General features: G+C 43.3%; 1 protein-coding gene across 1 annotated transcript in view; it reads left to right on the top strand.

Moving 5' to 3' along the window:
- The first annotated feature begins 6,616 nt into the window (after nt 1-6,616).
- Nucleotides 6,617-21,259, top strand: part of LOC119453465 (sodium-coupled monocarboxylate transporter 2-like) — a 38,676-nt gene continuing 24,033 nt past the window's right edge. The window contains exons 1-6 of the mRNA XM_037715497.2: nt 6,617-6,717; nt 7,304-7,587; nt 9,685-9,945; nt 16,674-16,739; nt 18,513-18,564; nt 20,236-20,303. Coding sequence (XP_037571425.1) covers nt 7,477-7,587; nt 9,685-9,945; nt 16,674-16,739; nt 18,513-18,564; nt 20,236-20,303 — 558 coding nt within the window. The 5' untranslated portion in view covers nt 6,617-6,717; nt 7,304-7,476. The remainder of the gene's footprint in view (nt 6,718-7,303; nt 7,588-9,684; nt 9,946-16,673; nt 16,740-18,512; nt 18,565-20,235; nt 20,304-21,259) is intronic.

Genomic DNA, 21,259 nt, shown 5'->3' with positions numbered 1-21,259 from the left:
CCAACGAGTAATCTACCTCGATCGTAATCCTTTTTAGCATTCATGCTTCCTTTTTGCCGTAAGACGCCGTTTACTAGCATTTTTGAAACAATATTTCTGATGCAGACGCTGGCTTACCACACATCATTTTAACACCTCGCTACGCAACCAAACAAATAAAATGACAACGGGCTCACCTCGTGAGGAAGTTATGAGCGCGCAGACTGTTGAACATCCGTTGAAGGGGTAGCGTTGAACTCAGCGCTACCGTTGAGGGCAGGCTATCCGCATCCAAGCACATACGTGCACCTGGGGCGCTATAACGTAAAATGATTCCAAACTGTTTTGATTCCAAACTCCTGACATCAAATTTCCGTAACCACGGACGCAAGCATCGGGCGGTGACCCGCAGCGTTGTCTGAACAACCCAATCAAACACTCTTCTCGTTTATAGGAGGTCACCTTTGTTCGCTTTCAAAACCAATAACATTGTCCACGCTCAGCGGATTTTCTTATTTAATTGGCTGACAAGAGGCGAGGAGCACGCTCTAGTGGAGAGGGTTTCGATGGGGCCGAGCCAGCACAGTGAAAATAAATAACCGCATGAAGAGGGTGGTGCCGGCTTCTCCGATTGCTCCGCTTCGCCTATACTTAGCTTGCAGTGGCTTGTAAAAAATCGCGGCGGCGTGCAACGGAAGCATAAGAATGCCGCTAAAACGGATCCTGAGCAAGGAAGAGTTGGCAGAGTGAAGTCGTATGCATGGCGAAAGGGCTCGATAACGTTTTACTGCCACGCAAAAAGATTTATCATGCGCAAATAAATACATGCTTACCGGCAAGTGCGAGTAGAGAGGGCCTGAGCGATCGACGGGCATCCATCTTCTATTCCCTTCGGAACGGGCAGTCTGTGGCTATTCAGAAACATTTTCAGTTTTGTTCGGCATATTAATGCATTTTTTTTCACGTAGACGTCTCTTTGACGTGGTGAGTTTTCGCGGTTTTGTGAGGTCGCGTGACAGACAGGCGAAGAGAAAACATTGCACTAATAGCAGAGGGCTGATGGTGAAAAGGCGTCGAATCAGGAATGATTATTTTTCTTTTGTGCGGTTTAATCATGCATAATCATTGCGTACGCGTTATATCGGATGGGGAGCTATCGCGGTTTTCGTGACGTCGCATGACAGACAGGCGAAGTTGGGAGTTACCCGAAAATGTTTTGACCAATCGTGGACGCTGATTGCAGTAATTGGAATGAAAACAGTTTGGAATCATTTTAGGTTATAGCGGCCCTGAACACACGACTTCTTCGATGCCGTTGCGTGCAGAGTTTTGTAGACGAAGTGAAACACATTCAGCACAAATATCCCCGCGCTATGATGGCACATCCCGAGCACACACGCGCACATCACACAGCGACAAATTCGAAACTTCGCCATTTTGAACATGCCGAGAGTCAAGCAGCGTAACCATCCATCGCTTCTGTTCTTTGCTCCCGATACGTCAATCTCTGTTCCTTGGGGCCTTGCGCCATTCTTGAGTACAAATGAAGACATATTTACGGTGAACTAACAATCTGCACAACATAAAACGATAAAAGTCGGCTGACTACACATTTGCAGCTGCATCAACCGCTTGTTAGATCCTTCGAGATCGGAAGCACAACGCACGGTGCCACCTGGTGTCGCGCTCTGTGGGCATGGAGAACAAATCAGAATCGGTTTCGTTTTCCAGTTTATGTTGTAGTTGCTGGAACAGTAAAATTATTGCTTGACAAATAATTGAACTCAGGATAACGCTTCCTCTTCAACAAGGTGGTGCATCTTGTACAAAGGGAGAGAGAAAGCAAAGAGAGGAAAGGCAGGTCGGTCAACCAGACGAGCGTCCGATTTCCTACTGGAGATGGCAAACCCCATGGAGCGCCCCAGTCTGTCCATGCAGTGCACTGCAGTGCGTCTAGTGTAGTGCTAATTTGGGTTGGTTGGTGCATGTAATGAACGGGTAAATAATGAGTTGTGTCATAACTTTTCTCAATCTTTTCAAATTTTGATAAGGCATATTGTTATTTCAAAATTGAAGCCAGACAATATGGTAAGTTTAGCCATCTGACAGAAATGCTCTCAGCGGCACCAGCCTCGCAAAATATACACCTAAATAGTGTGGCATAATGCATTATAGTTCCAAATACATGCACCAGAAAGTGTTTCTCGGTAATTAGAAAGGAGAACATCATTGCAAGCTCTTTAAAAGGAATACCTTAAAAACTTGTGTTGCTCACCAAGTTCGCACTTACTGGGTACGTTTTGCGTACAGGCTGATTTCAATTTTGTAATTACCGCTTGCTCTTTAAATTGAGATTGAAAGCTAGCCGATTGCGGTAAGTACATATAGATTTTAATACTATAGGATAGATACAGTTGACATGACTTGCCTTGAATACTGTATAACCGAATAAAGCGCCTTTATTATCACGAATGCTCTTGGCATGTTATATATATCCTTTGTAAAAGACCCATGCGTACACATATGTGTACATATACATATTTGTGTGTCACTTACACCCTTCTTGAGCATAAAGAAACACCCTTGGTGCCAATCGGAGAGTGCTAAAGATGTATGCACCCTACTGATAGGGTGTAGTATTGTAAAATAATGGCATAAGGGTGTTAAAGGGTGTACTCAAAGGTGTGAAAATGAGAATAACCCTTTTTACACCCTTTTGGGTGTAAAAACTTTTACTGTGTGTGCTTTGAAGTGAATCTACAATGTAAGGAGTGGCCAGAGGAAAACAAGAAAGAGCGAAATCAACCAGTAGGAGTTACTGAAAGAAAACTGTTGGGCTGATTTGAGCTAACCGTTGTTTCGTGACAGTTTTGTGCTTGTAAAACTGCTTGTGATTGTTATAGTACTCCGCCCTACGCTGACGATGGGCGGAGGAGTGTAATTATTGTGTGAACCGAATGGCTTAACACGGGGAATTCGGCCTAGTTTTTGGAAAGAGCAATGGAATAGCGATGAGAGAGCTGGAGTCGGTGACACCGCAAGCTGTTGTCGAAATCTGCATATGTAAATAAACCTGTACATACAGTGGAGTTGTTGCGAGTCTTGTATGCAATGTGTAGCCTGACAACGAACGAAGATTGAGGGCTAGGAGCCCGGATCAACAAGGGTGCCATCAGGAGCGACGGACCAGCAACGGCCTGAACTCGAACAGCGGTACCACAGCAACATAACTCACATCCTCAAACCGTATTGGTGAATCAGCGCACTGACAAGGACAAAGTGGAGAGATACAAGAATACACGACACTGGCTGCGAGTGTTATGTATTCTCTTTCCACTTTGTCCTTGTCAGTGCCCTGCTTCACCAATACGGTATGATGATGAATCACCAACTCGCCCAACTATCCATAGTAGTGAAAATGACATCATCAAGCATGGCCCATCAGACGATACAAACCCCAAGTGGTTTCGCACGAAATCGAGAAGGTTGCGTTACATTATCATACAGTATATACCACTTTATTAAACTTGATCGGACAGGCAATACAGAACTGTTCCGTTGATTAAAATATTCCTTTTCCTTGATCAGTACGCGGAAAGATTAGAATATTGGTATACATAAAGATTATAAAGGGTAAGTATCAAAACTGGTGGGCGAGAATTGGCGTACTTGTGCTCAGCTTCCATTTTCACAGCTTCGTTTTGAAAGTGGTGTGTGACTATACAAATTTGAATGGCTTGAGAATTCAAGAACGCTTGTGTGCTGGTACTTTTGATGTATTGGTTGACTAACCTGGAGTTGTTAAAAATTAACCCATAGCCCTTTACCGTTGCGTCGGTCGTATCTACTTTGTTGCTTTTAAATGCTGAACGGCGTCAATCTATGAATCTCTACGGAAGGAGCAGTCGGGGCTCGACGTTGTTCTCTTGAACAATCGCGAGAATTTTGTTTACGCTCTCACTCGCGAACAATATTATGTCACCTTATCCCGCATCAGCACTGTCACTACATCGCCAGGACTAGCTATGCGAATTCGGTTTACCCACTACGTGCTCGCGCAGTTACATTTCAGTAATGATTCTCATTCGTAAACACGTGACTGAATTCAACTCTCCATCCCTATCACCGCTACAACTGCCTGGGCTGCTTCAAATCACTGCTTACCACCCATTTATCACCAACTAGTTTATATTTTCAAAGGTATTTCATATGCCCACTCTATATGCAATGTACAGTGTTGGAACTTTGCGATATTACAAAAAAAGAAGAAAGGGGCGATATTTAAGCTCCATCTCTCGTCACATGGTAGGACACCCTTGGTAGGCGAGATAATCGCTACCAAAATTGCCGTTGCCAACACTGGGTCCACTCGCCTATCACATCTTTCGCCACGCTTGATGCGAATAACCACACTGGTAGGGTTTATTGTCGTGGCGAGCATAGGGCCTGTGCGGTCCTTTTGCTTTCTTACCGTCACCATAAACGGAACCAAATCTGTGGGAATCTGTGAGCGGAGAAATTCGATCTCTTGATCAGCAGTCAACGTAACTGCGGAGGAATAGGCCGATGGAAATGATTGTGTAGACGCACTGCGTTTCCGCTAAGTTGTCAAACTTCTGCTTTTTCCCGCGAAAGTAGCAGCTGGTGAGGCCTTCGGTTAGATCCAAGGAGATGCGCTTAACTGAACTTAAAAAATTATTCGTTTACCTGTAGCGAAAGTGAATGAATAAATTATCACTGAAATATTCTCCGTTTCAGTGACCTATGAGGCACATATTGCCTCACTTGCTAAGCTCAATGGCAGCCACACTCGTGTCGCGTAGGAGTGCAATTTTTAGTGCAATTAATTTAGGCCCACGCATTTCTCATAGCAATGTGTCAGTGGTGCGTTCTTGATTTTCACACTAAAATATGAAGGTGCGAAGGTGCGGTAAAAAATTCGCTTTGCGACTTCATGCGGATATGTTTGAACGCATTTCCCGCCTGAAATTTTATTAATGATACCGCCGATGCTATTTTTTGCGCCGTCCTTTAAAACTAATTTTGCTTTCTCTGTAAACATAAACAAATCAAAACCCATTTCTTAATGAAAGATGATTGAGTGCGAAGCTTTCTCGCATGCAAACTGAATCAAAGTTGAAGGCCAAAGCCAACGACCACGCAACGAACGCAAGAAATGCTGAGTGATCCGATGGGATGCATATGTGATTTGATTGTTTAGGATTGTATTTCTTGAACGTTGACATTGAATGAAGACACATGTACTTAAGTTCCATAGCCTTTATTTTAGATCATGTAGCAGTTGATTACATGCACAGACTAAAACTTTCATGGAAGACTCTACACTTGCACAATATTGCCTTTACACGCGATCAGCCTTACGGGAACGATCGCGCTCGCGCTTACGTTCGTGTACGGCAACCTCTTCTGTCGTGCGCTGCACCCAACACCCACGATGACGGCCGGGAATGCATTGCGTGACGCGCGTAATGCAAAGCAGATATCTACAGTTCATCTGCGTAGCGTGGCGTTGCAGTTGCCATTGTCCTTATCGGTACAACTACGAATGTAAACTGTAGTATTCTACGATACGTATGTCGTTCCCGTTCTATTTTGTGCGCAGAGGTGCAGTAGTTCCATTGTGTAACTTAGCTTTCCTGCAGTGCGTTTTTGTCGCTCACGGTCGAATCAGCGAGACATAGGAAGCTTCGCTTTGAAAATAAACTTGTAGCGGCAAACGTTTAGAACTATACACAGTGGTCCTGTGCTCTGTGCCTGCGTTTCTTTGTCAATGCTACGCAAATGTTGAGGGGCCAAAAGAGACGGTCTCACAGCTCGAAATCTGCAACTGGGAACATGGACGCCTTGTAATGTAGCACAACGCAAGCATGAATTTGAGCCTTGTGGGATAATGATTATGCATAAAGAAAACGACTCCTATTAGGTGTATAGGTCAACGCGCAAACAAGCATTGAATGGTGACATTACTTAGAGAAGTAATTTACATTGTAATAATACGTCTGTTGTCTATGCAAGAGTGCTGCTACGTGCACAAATGGTCAGAAAGTTGGCGGTGATTGCGCATAATTGGCAGCGACTAGGAGGTTCTACATCGCATCGAAAGATTATATTTCACACTCGACTCATTCCATGACAACAATTGTCAAGCGCAGAGGACCATGGTGGGTGCTTTAGAGGCGGTGGATTGTTTTTCTTATTTTTGTTAGAATGAAAATGAACCTTTTCTTACACGTTGTACATGCTTGATTCTGCTAAAGCATAATAATAAATGACATTTGGGGCCGCTATCAAAGAAACAACTCCATAAGGACCTGTGCACGGATTTGGCTGCCGCAACGCCAATAAAATTGCTGAGAGTAGCTGGCAGGTACCGGTCGCGATGCTGCACAAAGTCGCACCTGCGGGGTTAAATGGGAGAGGAAATAGGCACGTTATTTTTGCTATTTCTTTGCGTTTGGCATTGAGATAAAGTATTTGAAAAAAGAAAACAGCCGCTTGGTCGAGTTATACATTTGTCGGTACCCGTACGTCGGGCAGTGAGCGCGTCAGGCATTGAGCGCGTCAGACATTGTTCTCCTAGGCCCAACCTCGTATGAAGAGGTCGCATTATAGTATATGGCATTTTAAGACAGGTTTTTCTAGCTTAATGGGTGGCGTCATCTACGGCATACTGAGCTGATTTAGAGAAGCCATAGCCGAACTCTTAGTTATTTGAAGGTAAGTGAAACCTCTCTGACGTTGAAAACATCACTTTAACAAAACGGTTGTGAGGAGGTAGGCGCTTGTCATGTCCCAGTAACTTATGTTATGTGCGATCGGAAAGCTGTTCATGCTCCGTCAATATGGTTACCCATTCAAAAAATAATTTGCAGCAGATAAGTGGCAGTGAACGGCATATATGACGATATTGCGCGTTTCGAATATTTTTTTGGGGTAAAGGCATTCACTGCGCAGCACAGTTCATAGCTAATGCAGTAACTGCGAGAAAAAAAATGTTTGACAATAAAAAGTACGCAAGTCACCGATCTAATCATCTAATAATTGTACATTCGTCATTGAATATTCGCAAGATTATTGAATTTAATGGCGTCTAACGCGAAATGTAACTGTGAAGCGGCCGTCACATCCAATATTATTAGGATTCAAAATGTTTTTGCATAAACACTTGATTAATCTTCCCGCAGCAAACGCATATGAAACAAGAGCTTTTCGACAAGGTCTTATACTTGTGATGCAAGAATAAATTGATTTTATACATTGAATTATATTGCGTAGACTTAATGTAGTGATTTGTATAATTCAGGTGCTCATTGTGGTCGCCTAGAACGTTTGCCAGTGCTTTCACAGATGTGCATTCCCAGATGTGCTCGCCATAGTTTGGCAGTGTGACCTCTGATACTTCGGAGTCTGCGTCGATGAGCACATCGTTGAGGACAACTCGTATCGAAGCGTACTTACCAGAAACGTGCTGAGAGAATGGATCTGATGAAAGATCTGGATGTGTACGACTGCGTCGTCTTCATTGTGTTGACTGCTGGAGGATACCTGGTTGGCTTGTACTTTTCTTTGGCCCGAAGACGGCGACAGGTGAGTTATGTAAAACAATAAGCAGGTCAGCTGAATTATGCCTTCTGGTTGACGAACCCTACGGTATTGCTTAATGTGTTCAGTGTTTGGCTATTAAACGAAGTTGAGAGCATGGTTAGCTTTAGCAAAACAGTGAAGTAAGAACATTTAGGACGGTGAAATCTAACAAGTAATTCAAACAATCACAATGCACTATACCTCGTAATTATTTAGATTCGATAAACGCCTACGGGTACCTTAAGTCGCGATGCAATTTTTTCGATCTGGTATTCATTGTTCAAGTGAATATTTGCTGAAATTTGTAAAATAACTTAGCATCGCAGCTCGTCGGGAATGCATCCCTGATATCCGACGCCTCAGCAGCATCAGGCGTCATTGTGATCTTGTTCTTCAGTCGTATTGGAATGAACTATAGCGCAACTTGTACACAAGACAGAGGTGTTGGGAACACAAGACGTTGGAAACATAAGCCATCCCATAGTGGGTGGGCGCAATTATTGTGGTTTTCTGTCACCCTTAATTAGAGGTCGCTTCTGTACCTAAATATTTACATTTCCGAAAGTTCCAAGCTGCACGAAAAGACGCAAAAAAAAGACATAGAAAAAAGACTGGACAAACGCTGCAGTGTCAGCTGAAGTTTATTGAAGAAACACGTAATAAATATACAAGAAAATGATAAAAGGCTTGAAAGCATAGTGCGAACTGCGCAACGTCTGTGGAAAACTGAGTTATTAGGAAATTAAATATTTAAGGCAATAAAAAACATGGCACCAGACATAAATAATAGCCAGCTTGCATAATGTCACCCAACTTTTGGTACTAGTAAATATTTGCGTCATTACGTTACACTCGCCTGACAGCGTTACGTTTCGTTAAACATCACATTATTCTTGTGTCATGAACATTTTATTTGTTCAGATTAACACTTGATTTTCGTCATTTTCTGCAAGCATTGTGGTCGTTAGCGTCATGCTTGAATAACATTTACTGTACCATTAACGCGAACATATCCGAAAGCTTCGCTTAACCCCGATCCTTGCATAAGTGTGACGTCGCAGAATCGAATACCAGCCGCGGTGGCCGCATTTCGATGGAGGCGAAATGCAAAAAAGGCCCGTGTGCTTGCGTTGTAGGTTAAAGAACCCCAGGTGGACAAAATTAATCCGGAGCCCTACACTACGGCGTGCCTTATAATCATGGTTGGCACGTAAAACACCAGAAAGAGAGGAAGTGTGTGATCCGCCGATGGTCATGCTACTCAAATGAAAGAGGCACAACTCAAGCTTGGCTTGCAAGCATAATTTAAAAAAGGTGTGCTTCATCGCTGTTAGACCGTCCTGTGGGATTTATACGTCTCCTTAGTTGCAGAATTGCACAGTACAAAAACATGAATAACCACCGTCCAGCTACTTTTGTTACCCACTTCGATCATGCGGTTATTTGATGTAAGCTGCCGCGTTACTTTTCTGAACTTTGTTAACCTATCCGGCAGCAGCTAGAATGCACCTTTAGCGCGACTGTTTTCGCCTAAGAACGTTCAGGTCTGAACACTGCTTAGCTTCCTTTACTACATGGTTGCCTAACTTTGTTATTACTGAATAACTGCAGCGTGGGCGAATGTGTCGATTATGTAAAGTTACCTCGTGGCATTGTTATCGTTTATACCAACCTCCTCCTTATAGATAAGCGAGCTTTTTTTTTTCGTTTTCATATTGCAAAATATTGACATGATATAACCAATTCCTTCCTTAATTCAATTAAAAATGAATCAGAATTTTACAATTACTGGATTTAAACAAGCGTAAGTGTGCAGCATACACTACGATAAGAAATCGGTGAAAACATACTGACGCTTTCAATTACTAAATAATATACATGCTGAGCATCCTTATTGGTTAGCATAACCGCTCCTCGCAAGAGAATACGCGAGAAGTTTGAACACAGGGCATTTGTTCAGGAAGAAAATGCAGCCAAAGCTCACGATTCCATATTGAATCGGCAATCCTGATTGGATAAAGCTGGCATTATTATCTTGCATATACACGTATTCTGTGCTTGTTTGCGCAGAATTCTCCGAAACTCTGTGCCTCGTTTCAGTCAACACCGAGAAATGGCAGTGGAGCATACGAAGAGCTGGAGACTTTCCTGGGTGGTAAAAGCCTTCCGGCTGCCGCCCTGGCCATTTCAGTTGTGGCGTCAGTGGCGAGCGGCGTTAATGTGGTCGGCTTTGTGGGCCACTACTACGCACATGGCTTTCACTCACTCTGGATTGTGGCTGGCACCGTAGTTGCATCGGCGCTGACAGTGACTGCCGTAGTGCCTTTGCTCTATGGACTCCGGGTGGCCTCGATATTTCAGGTAACCCACAAAACTTAAAACCCTAAAAATTCCGATGCAATGCATAAAGATAAGATTATAGTAGTGTGCATTACACGTGGAGTTGTGCTTGTTAATGAACCGGCGGGCCCGCACCCAACATTAATTCATTGTGGTCAGGCCCAGTTCACCCCTCTGCCTTTCTTATAGCCCCCCCTCTCTCTCTCTCTCTTTATTTATCAGTAATTTTGCAGAATTATTGCATAAATTGATAGAAACACCAAGCAACATAATTTAGAGCAATTACTAGGCATAGAATAGTAACTGGGAAGACTGAACTGACTTCTTCGCCAATAAGTTCTATGGTTCTATCAATAGCATCTATGGCGCATGTTTTACGCCGTATTTTATACCATTGCATAGGAAATGATGACTAATCAGGCGGAAAAGTCGAACATATCTGAAAGCATGTTTGCCTCTGAGACTATAGAAAAATTTTCACCATAACTATTCTTTTCGTAGACAAAGTAAAACACATAGAAAAAAGTAATTTAGAGGTCTATGCATGCTTATTCAGTGTCATATTCTTGTTTACCGACGCTGAATTTGTTATTAAATGAAATTATAAAAACTCAACTTTAAATGAAACCAAATTTCCTACAAGCTGTCATCAGAAAGGAGATGTGGTGTTACATCAGTAGGGTTCTGCCGTTTACTGATTATTGCGATAAATCTCACAAGACGCTTTCCGTTGAAATTTCACTAGTCAGAATAATCCGATAAACTGAATTCCAGGGCTCTCATTTGTCAAAGCCAGAAGCTGAAGCCTGTCCTTGTGACAACACACTCCTCACACAGCCTCGTCATGAAGCTAAAGTTCCCAAAACAATCCAAACGAAACGCTTTCATTAACTAAGGAACTAGAAGTAGACTCTACTTTCTTGCATGATACATGCTTGCAGACGCGGCCTATTCGACAGAATGAGGCATCGTCCATTATACATTTTTGTGAACGTCGATTGCATGCTTTGCACTGTAGATGAGAAGAAGAGCTGCGAAGTCGTTAACAGCTTGCGAGAGCATTGCGTTGCTATTGCCGAAAAGTAATGTTGCTCCGTGCATTGAAACCTTCCCATCGTCTTCTAATGCACGAGAGATTCTGGTGCATCAGCCAGATCACCAACCTGAAAATGAAGGCATAACTTCCAGGAGCGTTAGACACATACGGGCATTTATAGTTTGCCGTTGACTGGTCATAACATTATCTCTATGGCAAAAAAGTTGCCTGAACATCTGTTCAAGAAATAGTTGAGCCCTTAGTTTTCGGACGAATGGATCGCCAAGATTGACTCGTCTTTTCATGCCCTACATGGAGGTAATGGCTTCTCCTGTATCCAGTGCTAAAGATGAAAGATCATTCTGCATGTACCATTTTGTTAAATAGAAACACCGCGCCATATTTAGTGTTTACTACATTTGAAAATACGGGTGTATGTATTAGTGTAAATTGTAACGCCGACTAACGCTTCGGCTATTGTAAATTTTAACTATATATATTGAAACAACCGTTTTGTGTACCACTTTATCTTTTTTTTTTTTTTTTGCTGTCAAGGCTTGTTTTGGGGTATAGGCGAAATTGGGAGGCGAATAAGGCTCATAAAAGAGCAGAAAACCCATATTTCATTGCTCCGTAAGCAGAAAAGAGTTCCGATAAACTCCAATTTTCACAGAAAAATAAACCTCCGGGAAACACAGTCCACGTGGCCGCTAAATAAATGCAGAACGCTCTGCATTTATTTCGGGGATTTCTGCAATGGAGAAATCCCCGCTGAAGTGAAGAGAGAGAGAGAAGTAATAAGGGAAATGCAGGGAGGTGAACCAGGCTGAGCCCGGTAGGTTACCCTGCATTTGGAAAGGGGGAGAAGGGTTTGAAAGCGGAGAAGGAAGAGAGAAGTTCACACCTTGCACATTTGCACAGTCAAGCGTTCATCGCTGAATTTCATCACAGGCGGTCTTACAGGCCAGTGCACCTCAAAAAACGCATCAGAGCATTTGTAGCCCTATACATAGCAGACGCACGAGGCCACGGGCCCAATATCTGCTTCATAAAAAGGCCTGTCGTCTAAGTGCCCCAAAGCAGTCCGAAGGGCAATCCTCTCTTCTTCGTATCTTGGGCAGTCACATAAGAGATGTCTGGTGGTTTCCTCAACACCACATGTGCTGCAGTTGGCACTGTCCGCCATTTCAATTAGGAATGAATAGGAGTTTGTAAAAGAAACTCCTATTCGAAGGCGGCACAGTAAGGTTTCTTCTTGTCGTTTAAAACCGGGTAAAAGTTGTAATCGCATCTGTGGGTCCATGGCATATAGGCACTCGTTGATAAACTGGTGTATTTCATTTTCTTGGAGTTATAGTATGGGTAACACTGCTGAGGTGCCGCGTTGCATCCGTTCTTGACAATTGTATTGAGATTCTGTCATAATCGTCATGTGCTTCACGGGCACCTTTATCGGCACATTTGTCGGCCTCTGACCAGCGCTTGATGGTAGCGTAATCGTATCTCTGCTACCAATTGTTCATGCAGGCTGCGGCGCAGAGCTGATAAAAGTGACTGTAGGGCTGCCTTTGAATCACAGAATATTGCCCACTTATTTGTTGATTGTTCGTGCACATAAAGTACTGCGCTACGGATGGCGGCAAGTGCCGACCATGTCGATGTTGTGACGTGGCTGATCTTGAAATTCTTACAGAAACTCTCTCCAAAGGTGATGACCCGAGAACACCACACATATTTTTTTTTAACTTGGCAGAAATTGGCCGGCACATCTGTAGATTGGGTGACATAGAACCGTCTTACCTGCAAGCTGCCTAAGGGTCAATCATTTGCAAATTTCAGTCATTTATGTCATTCATGCGTAAAGTAAAATGACTAAGAAAATGTCTGCAGTGTTATGTAGAGCTTACTCAAGAGGCTGGGATATTGATTTCCCCGTAAAACATTTATTACTTTGATTTACTTTCGAAGAACAGGTTGTTTAGGTGAAAATACTGTAATCAAGTACATCTAGCTTTTCGCGTATTCTGTCTAGAGTGCTTTTCTCTTTGCTTAGCACAATCAACTTTCTAATCTATAAACTTTATTTTATCCGGCATAAACCACTGTCACCTGTTCTGGGGCGACATTTTTCACAAGTATACAAAAATTGCACATAATAGAGAAAAGCGCACGCACCTCATGCTTCTTCTGTTTTTCCTAATGGCAGTCACATTGCCCCACTCTTTCATAAAAAATGCAGTAGCCCTTCGCGGCGGCTAGCTACTGCGTAGTACTTGTGAAGCGATGGGACAGAGGCATCGCCAGGAGGAGTTCTCAACTAATAATTCAAAACTAAAGCGTGAATTCCATGTTGATAAAGCTCGTCTCGATCAAGCGCGCTATATTTCGCGTTCACTTACCAGTTACCTACACCAATTGTGGCGTTTATTTACCGTTTCATTTGGATCAACTAAAGTGCTGGAAAACCCCGGTTGTATCTATTTACCGTCTTAATGCGGAGCCATACTGGCGAGTTCAACCCAGTTTTATAAAGTGACCATCTGGTGACTATCTGGTCGTTTTTGTGGGCCCATCCATAAAGTTGAGTAAGAAAAATGTGGGCCAGTCCCGAAATTTGTGTAGTCTATGTGCCGCTGCGTATGTTTAGTCGCAAAATCTGGGCCAAGCCCGAAAATATGTGAGCCGTTCACGAAGGTAGTGCAGTCTAAAATTGCGGGTCGGTTCCGGTGGTAATCCAATCTGTAAATTTCGGCTGAACTCGAAGGCAGTGCATTCCAAAACTTCTGGGAGAACCGATCTCACGGTGAGTGTCAACGTTATTACGATTAGCCATGTTGCATTGCAGCCATAAACCTTATTGCCCCCGCCGAAATGCGGCGTGTACGAAGCCCATGTATGCAGTCCGCCGTCTCTCTCGCGCATCCCTCTTGACACGCTGCCCCATCTAGCGGCGAAGCAACGAAGTGAGCGCGTCTGTAAACACGCAAAATTGACTAAATAAATATGGCGGAGGTTTGATTCTCCCCAGCACCAGCGAAATTTTAAGTGATTTTCTACTGCGCTAGCATTCTTTTAGAACTTCACAGACATTGGTGATCTATCTATCTATCTATCTATCTATCTATCTATCTATCTATCTATCTATCTATCTATCTATCTATCTATCTATCTATCTATCTATCTATCTATCTATCTATCTATCTATCTATCTATGTTGATGCGTTAGAATCCTTAGGCTACTTTACGCACTTTCAGGTGGCTATCTATGTTTGTACTTGTGTATATATGTATGTATGTTCGTATCTAACCGTTTTCCCGGCTATCTGGTTCACTGGATAGTCCGTAGTCATTATGGGTAGTGCGTCGGGCTGCTGGGCAGTGGTAACAGAGCTCGAAACCAACCACCGGACCCACTTCGGTTACTGAGTATGTGGAAATGTGTACCTACGTGCCGCTCTTCAAGGGACCTCTTTCACGTCGACATGAGTGACTGTAGATGTGGGACTGGGCAGGTTCCACTGTTCGAAGGAGCATTTCGACTCCGACTTGGAGCACAGGGTATGTGCCACTCGATTTGTGCCAGTCTTCAACGAAAGTCTTTGACACCAACTTGGGTAACTAGATGTGAGCGTCTGGGAATGCGTTGCTTTATAATGAAGACATAAAGTGGGGCAGGGCACTTCTCACGATGAGTGTCGGCGATAATGCGTAAGTATTGAATGAATACAGTGACACGACGCATTGCCACCATCGAAACGAATTATGTATCGGGCGTGCTATGCACAGTGGCTCCTCTTTCGGGCTTCCCCAAGAGCACCTGGCGCCATCTAGTGCTTCCGCCGCGTAGCCTGCGCGTTGCCTTCAAAATTCACGGCGCGCCGGTGCGCGCGATTGCTCTGAAACGCGTCATGCGGCAACAGGGCTGCTCCTTCGCGCTATCTAGTGGCACTGCCGAGAAGTTCGCGCGTGGCGTCCGAGACGAGATGTGTGGCGCACCAGTGCCTGCAAGCGCTCAGAATTTTTCCCACGCTCGGCCGCATATTCAGTGGCACATATTCAGTCACCCACGTTGGCGAGAGGGTCATTGAAGGGACACACATTCCCAGTACATTTGTGGCGCAGCCTGCTAATGCATTGCATTACTATCGTTGAGGTACCGTTGGGACGAGGGATCGATTCCACTTAGCATCGCGGATATTAAAGGGATTCTTTTTGTCATTGTATAGCGGCATATTCCCTGTGGCACATAATTAGCCAAGTGGGCGTCAGAGACATTCATTGATGAGTGGTACACGCCTACTGGTACATACCCAGTGACACAAGTTGGCGTCAAAGATGTTCGTTGCAGACCCGCACAGGTCAAGTGGTGGGTACGCCGTACTTCAATTTGGTGTCCAAGTGTTTCTTTGAACAGCGGTGCCTACCCATAATGATGATTTATTGGTGACAAATAGTCTTCCACGTCGGCGTGAAAATGGTTCATTGAAGTGTGGCACGTATGTGAGCATTGTCACATACTCATTACCTAAGTTGGACCGATGGTTCGTTTCGAACCCAGTTACATTTGCGGCAGCGCCAAGTTAGCGCAGCGTGTCGAGAAAGAAGCGCGAGAGAGGGGCACGGCTGGTATACAACACACTTAGCAGATCCGGATGTGCTACCGGAAGACCATGGACCACTCTGTGGCCAAAGTAGGCGGGAGAGATGTTCGACGCGTACAATCTGACAGGCAGATAGACGGAGAGATGCCGAAACCTGGGTGATCTTCCCAAAGAATGCTAATTGCATTAATAAATGTTGACTGTTCCAGTGGGCATGTGCCTCTGGGTATATACAGTTGGGACCAGTGGGTGTGGACCACTCGGTATATGTGACTCTTCAATAGACCTCTTTGATGCCAACTTGGGTCATTGGGTATATCACAAGAACAATCACCATGCCCTGCACTCCGCATTAGTTTCAACGCATCAAAAGAATATCGTTGGTTCACTGGAGAATATATATATGATGTATAAGAACCGTTCTCCACGAAACCAATCATGCTTCGCATTACGTAGGTGTCAAATTGAGTTGCGTCTGCTTTAATTTTTTTGTATGAGGTTCTTTGACACCAGTCTTTCAATTCTTGATGGGCATGCTCTTTATTTTGGCTGACTTTACCCTTGTTATCTTCAAACTTTCGTGTTGACTTGGTGTTCATATTGTGCGTATCGTTTGTTGCTATAATATATATTATATCCGTGCCCTGCTTTTAGTGTTAAGGCACCGTACACCATGTTTGTCCTCCTTTTATACATATAGTTATAGATGCTGCGCATCGAAGAATATTGTTGCGCTCACTGACGCTCTAGATTAGATGTTTGTGTTAGGATTATCCTTGTTGCTGCTGCTGAATTTTGTTATCCTTGTTGCTCCTCCTATACTTACCAATGTATTGGTTTGCGGTTCTGTTCGAGCCCGCGACGGGGCATTTTTACCAAGGAACTCTGCACCCGCGATGTTGGAAGTAAGTTTGAATTTTAATTTGAGTAGAAGCAAGGACCGCTGCCTAGTTCGAATGGGAAATTTGCGTTTCATATCCTGTTGTTGGTGGCGTGGGCGTTCGTACTTTATAGATTACTCAAATAATTGACGTATTAAGCGTGATAAAATGAATACTGTTGGCGTTATTCACTGTGTTTGAAGTGGCGTTTCATTTCTTTTTGATGTGTAGTACCTCCGTCTCCGTTTCGACAACAAGGTTGGGATCACAGCGTGTATTGTCTACTTTGTCCTGAGCGTAAGTAGTGATACTAAAGCAAAAGCTACGCCTTCCGCAATTATTTTGTTGCACCATGATCTTCGCCTTTCGCTTCATCGGCATCTTTATTTGGAACTTTTTAGCGACGTATTTTTGATACTAGTACAACTCAGAATTATTGAGGGAGGAAAAAGGCAGCATAAAGAAACAGCAGACAAGGAACCGCCGACTCCTGTTTCCCCCTATTTTGCCTTTTTTTCTTCATTCATTCCGCAGTGTGCTGTCAGGAATACGCCATGGCATACCCCCCCCCCTTTCTTGTGAGCTTTTTTCAAACAACCTTTGATGGGAACGGATAAAGTAATGCTTAGCAACTTCTCCTTTTCATTCTAGTTTTTCTTTAGGAATATACATACGTGTGTTTGTCGTAAAGAAGGACCCGTAGGTTGTGTTTCCATTAAACTTGCCACTTGTCACTTGTTATGGTCAACCCGCCGTGGTGGCTTCACGGCTATGATGCTGCACTGCTAAGCTCAAGGTCGCGGGATCGAATCCCAGCCGCGGGGGCCGCCTTTCGATGGGGACGAAACGCAATAACGCGTGTGTCCCGTGCATTGGGGCACGTTAAGATCCCCAGGTGGTCGAAATTTCCGGAGTCCCTCACTACGGCGTGCCTCATAATTATATAGTGGTTTTGGCACGTAAAACCCCAGAAATTAATTTAAATTTTAACAAGGAGCTCACCTGTGAAAAAAAAACGTGAAACAGTGTCACAGGATGCAACACAGTAAGCTTGGAATATTTTTCAACCGATCATTTTCTGACCGACAAGAGGCAGTGCTCCTGTTAGTTTTGACGTCTTTGTCATGACATCTACTAGCATCAATACCGTTATCAAGCCACTAGTCATAGGCTATGTTTACATTGTCACGACGAAAGCTTGTCGAGTCAGACATCGAGCGGACCCATCCCCATGTGACTACGTACACATGAACTATCTTCCGACGAGTCTAACCAAAGATGGTACTCAAAGTCAAGCCGATACATTAGTGTCTTGTAACTGAGATTCCGGTTCCTGCAGCCGTCCTCAACAGCGGCGTTTTCATGGGTCTCATCGCTACGATGAGGTTGCACAGCACAGTGCTTGCTTTTGCCTCATCCTGATAAAATTGTCGCGGCCGGCACATAAATGGCGACGTTTGAGTGGTTCTGCACAAATCTCAATGCTGGTTGGCCCGACCCGTCCGCGTTTGCATGCACGTTGCAAGCGAAACGGGCGGGGTCCACTTACCGCGTACAGTCGTGCTGACTCATCCCAAGTGGACGTTCGTTCAAGCCAAACCAGCTGGCTTTGACACGAGCTAGACAGGCCAATTCCATCCCGACAAGCAGCCTCGACCCACTTCTGACGAGCTCATGTAAAAAGATGGGATAACAAATAGTTTGTAATATTTATTGGCCTATGGCCCAAAGAGATATGTGCCTCACAGCAACGGGTTTTTCGTGTTGTTACGTCGGAAATACTTCAGCATTAAACCAGACGACAAAATGGATTTTCAGTCAGATATTGCTGTCTGAGCAATATCTAGTAGATATTGCTATCTGAGCCATTGAAGTAAAATCTGGTGCAGCGTTCTTGTAGCTTTGTAAATGTGGCACCCCGAGTTTCTGCGTCAGTATAATAAACATTTTTATCCCTATGTACAAGTCATATGTCCTGTCATACCCTGCTTAGTTTTTTAAGCTACTACATGCTGAAATAGAATCCAATGTGCTCAATTTTGGAGATAACATGAAATAACCTATTTACAGCAAACACTTGGCGCCGTGGGCATATACAGTGCTGCTGTTGGAGTTTCCACAAGTAAGCGCTAATAATTTCATAATTTTTTTCCACACGAAGAAATGTTTCTCCTTTACAAACTCTGTTTCGTGAATCAAGCTAGAAAAACAGCATTAGTAAGCCTAAAATTTGATGAACAGTTTGATATGAAAGTGGGTACGAGAACAGGCGTAGAAGACTACCGAAGAAATTATTCAAGTAAGAGGTTTTTTCATGTAGAGATAAAAACCATGGGCACCACTAAATTCAAGAAAAAATATTCCAACTAAATACCTGGTTCATTCAAGAAACCAATTATTGTTATGATTAGTGCGGACAATCTTTAAACTGCACTCCTCAAGGATGAAACACCCCTGCCTCCCAATGACAGTGAACAACACTACACAGTAGTTCAATTCTAGGACCAATTTTTCTGGTATTTACTGTATACATGTTTACTAGATTTGTGTTACATTACTAGGTTTGGGCTGAAAGCTCCTTGTGAAAGAGTACGCGTTGCTGCCTTTTAAATGCTTTCGGCATTTAGGAACGATATATACGTAAACGTCCGAGAGAACAAAGCTTACCAACATTGCTCTTCCGCTGGGAACCTACAATTGATTTTTTGTGAATAATGAAAGATCAAGACAAAACACATTCATGATAACTCGCAAGATAACCTGCACATGTAATCTGCGCCTTGAGTATAAATGCCCGAGAAAACAAACCATAACATCGTTGCCCTCTAGCTGGTTACTTTCGAGTTAATAAATTTAGCGCATAATTCAAAGTGAATTCCGAAATGCAATCACGGTAACTCGACCTTTGCGCATGCTTTGCACAAGCAGCAGATGTTAACGTAGGTGTAGTACGCGAGATGGAATGCTAACGTAAGAAGTATCAGCAGACTGTATTATCTGTTGCCGTTACTGCAAATGCAATGCGCGTATTTCAAAACATTCCATTTCATTCTTATTCTTGTTTGCTTATCATGCTTGAAGTTGAATCACCAATATTGTAGGTAACATCAGAGCGGCGTCATCATACCTACGTTTAAGCCAATGACTAGAATTGAAATATTTGCCGTAGGAGAAGTATGTTGAATTATGCAACGCCTGAGTGTCTTTCCCATTTCTTAAATGTCTGCAACCGTCCTTTTTGTGTTTTTCAGCGCCAAGTCAATTTATGATATTCATTTTATCAGGGTGTTGCTTTCTTACAGTTATGTACGGCCTGAAGTGAATTTTGCAATAACGATCTTACTTTACATGAGGCAGGACGTGACGCTAAATGTTTTAAATGATGCTCATGTCACAATGGCATCTTCTAATAATTAACAGGACATCTCCTAATAGTATGTTTACAAAGCACCACATGAGAAAGAAAATAGCGCTATTGGCTCTTCCTTGCCATAACACACTGAATCCTGCATGGAAGAGGAATTTCGAAAAATATCGAAAGTGAATTGAAATGTATTTTAAGGCCGAGTAAATGCTCACATCCGCGACAAAGTACAAAGTTTCGGAAGGCACGCATATGAAATGTTACTGCCCTCTAATTCAAATTCCTGAACATTTAGCAGGCATCTCCTAATTATTCGAAACAGTTTATTTTTTAAACAAGTCCTGTAGAAAAAAAACGCACAATTTCATCAGGATTATCGTGCGCTTTAAAATTAAGTACAGCCATATATATTGTCTATTTTCCTTTCAGTGTTCCCTGTGCCCATTCTCTACTCAAACATTATCATTGGCTTAGCAGGAACAGTGTACACGGCTCTGGTAAGACATTTTACTATGAGTTTTATAGATGCCAGAGCTAGAATGTCTAAGAATCGCCTGCTGAAAACAGTAAGTTTATAATCCTTGAACTGGATTGCTCGAAGACACGGACATACGTGCACGAGAAATCGAAATGGATAATTGGCTAATTACCATATTGACTAACCAAACTTTTGACTATGTGGGCCATTGTGTTCATTGAAATTTTTGAAATTAAGCTGGAGAGTTTTGAAGGCACATTCACTTATGAGGAACTTTGAAATCAGCACCAGATTTGGTATAAGTGCCGGCAAACTTCTGCTGCAAGGCACCATTGCTTATTTACCTTTAACAAAACGCGTTTTATGCATTTCAAGACAAAAAGGCGTAGAATGTATTACATTTCGTAGTGCAAATTGTGATAAAATGGTTTCATTATGAGAATTTGTCCTCAGTGAGTCATCATAATCATCAGCAGCCTATATTTATGTCCACTGTAGGACGAGGCCTCTCCCTGGGATCTCCAATTACCCCTGTCATGCGCTAGCTGATTGCAACTTGCGCCTGCGAATTTCTTAACTTCATCACTCCACCTAGTTTTCTGCCGTCCTCGACTGCGCTTCCCTTCTCTTGGTGTCCATTTTGTAATTCTGATGGTCCACCGGTTATCCATCCTACGCATTACATGGCCTGCCCAGCTCCACTTTTTCAGCTTAATGTCAATTAGAATATCGGCTATCCCCGTTTGTTCTCTGATCCACACCGCTCTCTTCCTGTCTCTTAACGTTAAGCCTTACATTTTTCGTTACAATCGCTCTTTGTGCGGTCCTTAACTTGTTCTCCAGCTTCTTTGTTAACCTCCAAGTTTCTACCCCATATGTGAGCACCGGTAGAATGCAATGATTGTAAATTTTTTTTTTCAACGACAGTGGTAATCTCCCAGTCAGGATTTTTTAATGCCTGCCGTATGCACTCCA

This window comes from Dermacentor silvarum, chromosome 5 (assembly GCF_013339745.2).
Source record: "Dermacentor silvarum isolate Dsil-2018 chromosome 5, BIME_Dsil_1.4, whole genome shotgun sequence".
In the NCBI taxonomy this organism is placed as follows: domain Eukaryota; kingdom Metazoa; phylum Arthropoda; class Arachnida; order Ixodida; family Ixodidae; genus Dermacentor; species Dermacentor silvarum.
This window is presented reverse-complemented; position numbering and strand designations above follow the sequence as displayed.